A 9,803-nucleotide genomic window follows, 5' to 3' on the forward strand; every position below is an offset into this window, starting at 1 on the left:
TAAGTTCCATCTATATTAACGTATTTTGAGAGCAAGAAAGTTAATGTAACAATTTATACTGAAATACTCTTATATAAGAATCAATAGTTGTTTTATAAATTAAACTGTAATACAAATCCCATTGTATTTGTATGTTAAAAAGATCTATCCAATATTCCTGGGCTTTACAGTGGAAATCAACAAAGTTCCTTGCTACCAAATGAAATCTATATAATTCCTTATTGATCTTCGCACCTTATAACCACTTTGAATATCTTATACCAGGCATAAGAACAGTTACACAGTGTTGATTACCATAAATCATCTGTTTCCATTCCTGAGGAATACTTGATAACAACTGTAAATACATAAGCTCATTACAGAGTCTTCCATATTTCTCAGTAAAAGCTGTATATGATAAAAAATATCCATCCATGTCCAATAAGTTTATCACACGTCAATCAACCTGGCCATCTAGCCTGTATTTTACGTCTGTTGTCCTTTTATTCTTGTCGCTCAATTTTGAGTAAATCATATCCAGATAAAAAGCTTACCTGGGCTTCACGCAAGCTATCTTTTATCTTGCAAAATTGTATAAACATTGTAATAAAGGTGATTTTAAAGTCGGTACAGAGAAAACCTTTCCGATGATTTTTCACTATTTTATTGACTGGACTGAACTGAGTTTTGCGCAAGGAACCCTTACAGGAGAGTATTGAAAACGTATATTGGAAACATGACAACAACCCCCGATCTCTTGTCTGTCATTTTGTACAGGCGATGTTACGGTACAATGCCGAGACCATTGGACTAGACAAAACATCGTTACCATAACATTCATACTGAAGAACACCTTCAGTTAATAAATGTCTTGTTTATTGTATATTCTAATGTAAGGCTTGGATTGTTAAGATTTTCCCTGTCAACACAAATACTGAGGTTGTTAACCGATACAGACAAGTCAGGACAAAATGGAACTCATCAATTTTCAATGACATGATTTGCCACCAATTTGCCTCATCCACAACAACAATATCAGCTAATTTGCGCAGGTAATCAAGTTTCCTGACTGGGAAATGGACTGACGTCAGTAACGTTAACAATATCAGATCAACTGTTCTGCCCAGGGCAAACGCGTTAAAAATTGTTCTTTTTCTGGAAACCTTGCATCAGCCAGCAGAAGGACGTAAACAAATCCTCAAAACAGATTTTTGTGCTACGTACTGGACCCTGTTATTATAGTCTAGGCGATCGGTGCAAAATATGGGTAGAATTGCTCAGTTTGTCATAAAAGCATGAGACTTGGCATGCTGAAGCATGAGTACCTAATTAACATTTTCAGGGGTGGAGCCATTGCAAAAAGTGTGTAACTTAGCAACGGTTGCTAGGCAACTTGTTTTTCCAACAAAACAGTATTATTACATTCTAATTGTGCCTAAAAACCAAATATATTGTGCATAAATGAGGTGTATTGCTGTATCTGACATCACTTTGTATGTTTAAGTCAATCTTAAGCCATTTTAAAACAAAACTCACCATAAAAGGCTGGTTTTGGGGGGAATTATAGGTCGAAAAAATGTATAAATTAGATTTCATGGGCTGCATATTTTCTCGTTACCTATGGGGCCTTGAAAAGCATATTTGATTGATAGAGCTGAACATTCTCTGAATGGTAAACTTTAAATTTCAAAAACCCATCAGTTCTATCAGGAGATATAATAAAGACTAATCGTTCATGCATCGAGTGTCAAGCTGATTTGGTCATTTCAAAGTGTACGGCATACGTCGTTTATTTCAACACTGGAGCTTGCTTCTTCAAAATAATCATGACTGCAATGAACATATCATACGTCCAGAATGTCACCATTGTCGACCGTGGTTCCCGCATATTTTGGAGTAACGATTTATAATAACTGCTCTGTGTCTAGTTATGTAGTGTAAAATCATGGTGGTGGATACATGCATGTATAAATTTGACCTCCACAGACGGTGCGCGTGTTTGGTACGTTTTTTTTTTTCGTTGAATCTTCGGCCGTGTTTATGTGAAGTCACCCAAGGCGCTTTACATGTGGTTTATCCCGAAGCCGGTTTCAAGTGGCTCCATCTGAACGCTCCAAATCACATTGAAAGCGCCTCGACCCCAAGCCACTTCTAGAGGTGGTTTCAAATCGGTTTTCCCGAATCGCGATTTGCGTCTGAACGCAATGTGATTTCAATGTGACTTCACTTGGTCATGGATTACGGGGTGATATTTCTTATTCATATGCAATACCAACTTTTACGTGGCAGCAACATGAAGAGCAGTAATGGTCAAATAATGTGTCCGTTCTAGGGCGAGCTTCACCGCCTCTGGCGGGACCACGTCGGCATTCGGCCGAGATACGCTGGGAGGGGGGCATCAGCAAGCAGGTCGTTGACCTCTGACATTATAACACGCTACCTTGCGCGTCTTCATCAAACAACATCATAAATGTACCTCAGGCGAATTGTGATCGGACACGGTTTCAATGGAATGTGTGGCACGTGGACCAGATGTGAGGAATGTGAGTTACCCGAATCGCGGTTTGGGTGACTTCACATAAACATGGCCTTCCTTTGAACCGAGGCCGCAAACTGTGAAGGGCCCGGAGCACCTGGACTAATGACGTTACTGGTATGGGCGCTTGACGTGTGTCCGGATATCCGTTAACCGCTAGAATTTTTACTTTAAATTAGACGTGTTGGAGAAGTGTAGGTACTGTTTACTGTAACCGTGTAAATATGCAAATGTTTTGCGTGGGGAACACATCTATTGCAGCAGCACCTGTGCTGTGCAATGTGAACCAGTGCCCTGAGGACGTACCAACCACTAAGTATCTGATACCAGCCCAGAAAAGAACAAGAAACAGTCATGCCTTCAAATATTAGAGTTATCAACCAAGAATTGAGGTGTTCAAAAACTCGTATTTCCCCAGAACTATCGTAGACTGGAACTCGTTGCCACCAAGCACAGTTGGGGCATCATTACTAGAAAGCTTTAAACAACTCCTGCAATCAAGACAAATGTGCAAAGATTGAGTGTAACAAGTCGTTCGGTGTGATATAGCTAGCTGCCGCCGCGCCGCGTGCCTGCAAAGCTGGTGTGTTACGCCGAAGGGCGGTTATACCGGCTATGCTGATACAGATACAGAGGAAGGTGACAGACGGTCACCGAAACGTCGGCTGAATAAAAGACTTGGTTGTGTAAAAAGAGTCTCTTCACTCAGTGACTTACCGACCTGTTGAAACTATTAGTGGAGTCTGGGGTGACATCTTCAGTGCCATCTCGTACGAGGATGACCCTAAGTGAACTTTTAAAATCCACTGAGCCTCTGACTACTTATATATGTTTTTTTACAAAGATTCACCACATTTGTGGAAGGATTGACATAACAGGTGACTATCACCTCTTCAAGATGTCAAACCTGAGACCAGACTGTAAGGTTTGAATCACTCAATCACTCACGGGAAGGTCCCCTACTCTTTTCGATAAGTGTGGTGGGTTCTTTAACGTGCTCTGCCAAACACGGGACCTCCATTTAACGTACTATCCGAGGGACGTCCCTAACCTAAGCTAGGTATTCATTTACAAGTGAGAAAAGTCGTGTAAAGTGCAGGATTCGAACTCAGTGCCTCTTGGATTGAATACGCTACCGCTACGCCACATGACCTCACATATATCTACAACAAAATCATATGCCATTTTAAGTGACAACAAAGAGACAAATCTTACGAGCACAAAATAGAGTATATTCTGGATGAACATGACATGATACAATCTTCTTGAATAATGATACCAAGAGCTCATTTGACAGAGGACAAAATTTACGTTTTCATTCATCCATTGTTTCATTTTAAACCATCTAACATTTATGATACAACGTACGGTCAAAATATTTCATACAGTCTTGAAAGGCGGCAACATCACAAGTCATTCTTCGTTCCAACTTTACCACAGTAATTATATTGATAAAGCTGCCAATAAACACAGATGGGAAATACTAAATACAACTATACTGTCCGGAATACATACCATGTATATGAAACATTTAAATTAATAGGAAAGATCCAAAGAATTCTTACCTCGAGAGAATAACTTTTAACACTTAACGAAGAAGGGCAGTTTAAAAAGGGGCATTGTGTAACATTTTGAACCAAACATTGAAATAATTTAATTAAAAAAGATTTCATTGACTGTAATGTACTTACACTTTACTTCGTATTATTGCAATTATCTCACATTTCTGACAATTATGGTCGGCGCTAAAATAGCTCACACGAGGCGAACTCAGTTTGTGGTACCACCACAAACTACCAGAATGTAAACAAACATGGCTGACAGCTGTGTTTCCATCTGTTAAACACACTCATGAGGCGTCATATTCTGGCACCTCCAGTTCCTGAATGACAGGTATTTGCAATTTTGGAGGTTGATTCGAATTACTTTGTAAAGAAATGACCAGAAAGTTGACTTTTTGTATCGGTCAAATGTTACATAATGCAGCTTTAACTTAAAACACCAAAGCATACCATACTGTGATCTAAATACGTGTAATACAACTGATACGTGACAAACTCTATGAAAAAATCTACTGTCCAAAACAATCAATCAATTAATTAACCAATTTTTTTGCACAACAATTGTGGTGGGTACAATATATTACAAGATCTTGTACTGTTTTTACTTTTTGGTTGATCCCAATATAAACACAAATGTTCATATTTCTAGTAATTCTCATGTTTTATTTTCTATGCATGTTTGTTTGTTTGTTTGTTTGTTTTTTCCATAGCACATGACTATTTAAACGACTAAAGGCATCACACAACTATTTTGAAGTAGCTGACAGTACAATAGGTGCAGCGGACTGATACGTTCTGAAATGATCTTGGACCAGTTTTAGTTTTAGCGTTAGGTGCACGTGAGCAACGAAGGGACATGAGTTTGAAAAATGAACCTTCTGAAATGGCATTTCCTGCGTTTTTGAGAGGATTTCAAAGAAAAAGGCAGAGATAACTTTTTATACAATGATAGAGTGAGCAGTTTTTCTACGATTCCAGCCCTGCTTGTGATACGATTCATTCCATCTTTTACAGAAAAATCTTGGACCTTTAGATTAAAAGTGGACCAAAAAGTAGACTTTTGAGCCTTGTGGGGGTCCGACCCCCCTCCCGGTTACGTGCACTATGTACAGTATATCCCGGGGAGATTTCTCTAACTTTTTTGACAAGCGCAATGAGCAGTGGACCACGGCTTAACGTCCCGTCCCGAGGACTCCGACCCTTTCCAGTAGCGTACATTTCGGGTGAGTGAAAACAGCCGGGAGTCGAACTCTTAACCTCCCGATCCAGAAAGAAGGGTCACTAAGGACACGACTTCGCACGCAACTCTCTCGTTCTGGTTCTTTTATATGGCCGAGCTTCAATTCAACCACACGAATCCTTCCAGTTTTCAATATTATTCCTTATTCATTAAGTTGCCCTCATATTGGAGGTATAAATGTATATCAATGATAGAAATGTACAATAATATTGTGAATTTTTTTTAAATCATCACTTTGTGTTATAATGAATTATATAAGATAAGCTACCATTTTGGAATGTTTGTACTGCATAAAATCCCAATCGCTTTACGGCATACTCATCCCAATAAATCATTCTAGGTTATGCTCAACTCACATGTTCACAAACAAGTACGATTTAAGAACGAAACTTCCACTATTTGTGACAGAAAAGTAACTGCTTTTTGGCGTATCGTATTACCTGGATGTCTAACCTTCATCGACGTAACTACGATTGAATCATTTTACCTCCACGATTGAATATAATATACCTGTCACACATTCAGCCCCATTCAGCTAGCGATAGCTGTTTTACGAGGGGGCCCAGCATACTACATTACACTTGGTCAAACACAGGAAAACAATATTATAATACAAGATATATGACATAAAAACACAAGTCCAATGCGTCAAAACAGAGTCATAGTCCCGAAATCAAAGTCCTAGCCGTTCCATGGTCAAAACACAGAGGTCAAAATATGGAGTAGAGGTCAAGAGGTTACATAAGGTGTACGTCTTAATGGTGATTTAAACTGTGATAAGGAGGACGTATTTCTTGTGTAAGCTGGAAGTGTGTTGCAGTACGCTGTGCCTCTGAATGTGAATGTGTGGTGGCCGGCTGTAGTAGTGTAATTTGATTTCTTTTTTTATTTATTTACTTCATAGGTCACCACAAAACAAGGCTCATGGGAGCCACTCAAATGCTTTGGGTTACTGTACAGCCAGTGAGGACAGATTTTTGCTGACCTTAGACTTGAAAAGTTTGAGGTAATACTCATAAGGGAAACAATCACGGGGTAGCTTATTCCATAGTGATGTTGTTCTGGGAAAGAAGCTTTCAGCGTGGAACTTCCTCCTAAGAGGTGGTGAATGGAGGAAGAAAGGGTGATTTGCTTCAGTGGAAGTGGCAAGACGTGTCCTCGCTGAGAATGTTAAAGGTAGAGGCACTAGCGAGTGAAGTTCCACGGAGCATTTACCGTGAAAGTAGCGATAAAATAACGCAAGGCGTGCAACATTACGCCTATGTGAGAGTGGTTGTAGGTTGGCGAACAAGTCACTCCCAACAAGATTTTTAACCAGTTTTTAACTCGGTTGAGGCAGTTTAGGGAGCTCTGAGCAGCTCCAGCCCAGATGTGACAACAATATTCCATTTTCTGTAGTAGTGAGGTCTGTCTGGTATTGTAGTGAGGTCTGTCTGGTATTGTAGTGAGGTCTGTCTGGTATTGTAGTGAGGTCTGTCTGGTATTGTAGTGAGGTCTGTCTGGTATTGTAGTGAGGTCTGTCTGGTATTGTAGTGAGGTCTGTCTGGTATTGTAGTAAGGTCTGTCTGGTATTGTAGTGAGGTCTGTCTGGTATTGCAGTTGTGTAATAGGTTGCTGTGTACAAAAGTGGACAAATGTACATTCACAACAGCCTACCAAGGCTGGCTGACATTCGTAAGTTTCGTAATTTTTCTTGCAATATTCAGGACACAAGCTACCTTTTTATACGAATGGAATCTGAGTTAACTGTGAGTCAATTTTGATTGTCAAGCACGCCCTGGCTTACTCCCGAACACCACCCAACCATAGCCGAACCCCGTCCACACCCGAAGGATTTAAACATCCTAGCTGAACACCACCACACCAAGCAGACTTTTCTCCCAACATACTTCTAACTATTGCTCAATGGTTCACTTCAGTACATTGGGCGAAGGTTGTATGGGGAAAACTACGCTTGCGGTTTTAACCCCTTGTTCCCGTCGAGTCGTATCACCCTTTCGTTGTGAAATGTCTGTCTTTTATTCCATCATTTTATTTTGATGTGTCAAGTTGGCAGGAGTGGGTTGGTGGGAGCACTTGGACAGTAACCTGTCGTGGGTAGCTTGACACATCCTTTTTCTGTCCAGTTTTCCTTTGCCCATGTCTCAGTAACGTCGAAAATTTAAAAAAATAGTTGAGAAACTTCTTGTCTCTCTTGTCTACTTTTCTCCATTTTTGGCGACGTCTCAGGGAGGAGCCTAATGGTACAGTATTGTGTGCAATTCGCAAGAATTCTAGGAATTGTACAGACATTTTATCCACAGGAATGGAATGTCCACAGGCATTTCTCTGACCCACATCTATGCCCACATTCCGGGAAACCCTTGGGAAGACCTGTCTGCCTCAGCTGGCCCTACTTTCTGTGACCCCGGGGCTCGTTCACTATACACTCAGGGGAGGAGTGCACTGTATCTGTCTAGACTTAAGGCTACCTCAAAATCCTGAAATGATGGCAGTGCCATGCAAACAATAACCCTAACATCAACCACCGTCGCCATGGCAATATATGTTTTCATTGCCAGTCTTGTTTCATTTCGTTATACCCCAATTAAAAACGGGTTGGCAGGGGTTCGGCTATTTTTGGGACGACATATTCGGCTACATGAGAAGGGCTTTACACAGTAGTTTCTGCTTCCACGTGCGGACGAACTGTCCGTACTTCGACGCGAACGAGAACCGGGCTCTTCCTCAGCTTCGCGGGTACCATCAGAGGACGTCCCGAGCTGGACGACGTGGTTTTAGGCGTCTTGGTCCGGGACGCCAGGCCGGGCTGTTTCTTCTCCTTGGCGGCACAGAAGGCGGTCTTGACGCAGGTGCGGAAGTCATCCCCAGCCATGGCGTAGATGAAGGGGTTGGTGGCGGAGTTGATGTAGGTGAGAATCAGCGCAGTCACCTGCGGGATCATATGAAGACATGTACCATGTGCACGACAATTGCACATGGTACAATGCATGGCAAAGTACAAAAATAACAAACATATGTGTTGAGTAAGACTTAATGTAGAATAAACTAAACATATCCTAATTACTCAAACAATAAGGGCTAGCACAAGTCTTTGATAAGGTGTTACAATCGAGTGCGCGGATGTCATTCATAAAGATAAATCAGTGTGGCCTAACACCAAGACATACGAAATTGGCAACTGAAATGAATGCTGTGAAGACTGACACGTACCTTGATCCAGTACACGGTGTTTGTTATCTCCTTAACCTCAGTCAGCATGGCCCACAGGTTGATGACGTGGTTTGGGAGCCAACAGGCAGCGAACACGGCCACCACTCCGATCACCATACACGCCGTCCGTCTGGTCTGCTGGAAAACAATCGGAGGTTTAAGGTTGAAGACATAGTTTTATGGATACAGGTTTATTGTTACAATTATGTTATTGTTTATTGTTAAAAATCATTTCTGGTCTCTCCCTCTGTTTCTCTGTCTCTGTCTGTCTCTCTGTGTCTCTCTGTCTCTCTCTCTCTCTCTCTCTTTCTCTGTGTGTGTCTCTCTCTCTCTGTCTCTCTGTCTCTCTCTCTCTCTCTCTCTCTCTCAAAATAATATCAAAACAACAACCTTTTTCCTCTGTGGGTCCATCTGGTTTGTGTCTGGCTGGAACCGGTTGTAGAGGCGGTAGACGATGGCTGAGCACGTGAACAGGCACACGGCCAGGGGGAGGAAGTACAGGAACAGCATCGAGTAGATCCGGTAGCCTCGCTCCCAGGCCTTTGATGGGTAGACTGGGCGGCAGATCTTCAGATTTTCTCCGTTCCATGGTATGATTACCAGGCGGTAGTACAGAGCTGTCGGCAGAGTCATGATGAACGAGGCTATGGGTGAAAAGAAGAGCTCAGTTTTAATAAAGTGGCGTTTAACCCTACCTAGACCGGGCTTTTTTTGACATGGGGGGACCGGGGGGGGGGGGCGTCTTTTGACCCCCCCTAACGAACTCGCGAACGGTATGTCGCATGACCACCAAATTTTCAGAGAATGGTGAACTAGTAAAAATTTATCATATCTACAATTTTTTATGTCGTTATGACGTAATATGACGTCATTATGACGTCATTAATGTGATTTTATTGGCCAAAACCGTCTAAATAGGTTTTTCCCTGAAAACCTCCCTGGTATACAACATAACTTTACCAAAAGTGTTTATGACAGAATATTAGTGTGTAGTAAGTCTTATGTTGCCCATAGCAACACCGGTGACATAAAATGACGTCATGCTATATTTAAGATATCCGCCATCTTGGATCATCAATCTTGAATTTTCAAAATGTTTTTTTTTTCATGATAAAGCCTAAAATACATTGTAAACATACTAAACACCTTTATTCAAACCTTTTTTGTAAAAAGAAATGGAAGTATTGATGAAATTTTAATGAAAATAACCCGTATATACCTGTTCTAATGATATGGTCCGCCATCTAGGATTTTGGCCAATGACGTCATCAAA

General features: G+C 41.2%; 1 protein-coding gene across 1 annotated transcript in view; it reads right to left on the minus strand.

Moving 5' to 3' along the window:
- Nucleotides 1–7,970: 7,970 nt before the first annotated feature.
- Nucleotides 7,971–9,803, minus strand: part of LOC109461747 (galanin receptor type 1-like) — a 7,230-nt gene continuing 5,397 nt past the window's right edge. The window contains exons 3-5 of the mRNA XM_019758138.1: nt 8,921–9,174; nt 8,531–8,665; nt 7,971–8,249 (exon numbers count right to left, since the gene is read on the minus strand). Of these exons, the coding sequence (XP_019613697.1) occupies nt 7,971–8,249; nt 8,531–8,665; nt 8,921–9,174 (668 nt within the window). The remainder of the gene's footprint in view (nt 8,250–8,530; nt 8,666–8,920; nt 9,175–9,803) is intronic.

The sequence above is a fragment of the Branchiostoma belcheri genome, unplaced genomic scaffold (genome assembly GCF_001625305.1).
Source record: "Branchiostoma belcheri isolate BF01 breed outbred unplaced genomic scaffold, Haploidv18h27 scaffold96, whole genome shotgun sequence".
Classification (NCBI taxonomy): Eukaryota; Metazoa; Chordata; class Leptocardii; order Amphioxiformes; family Branchiostomatidae; genus Branchiostoma; species Branchiostoma belcheri.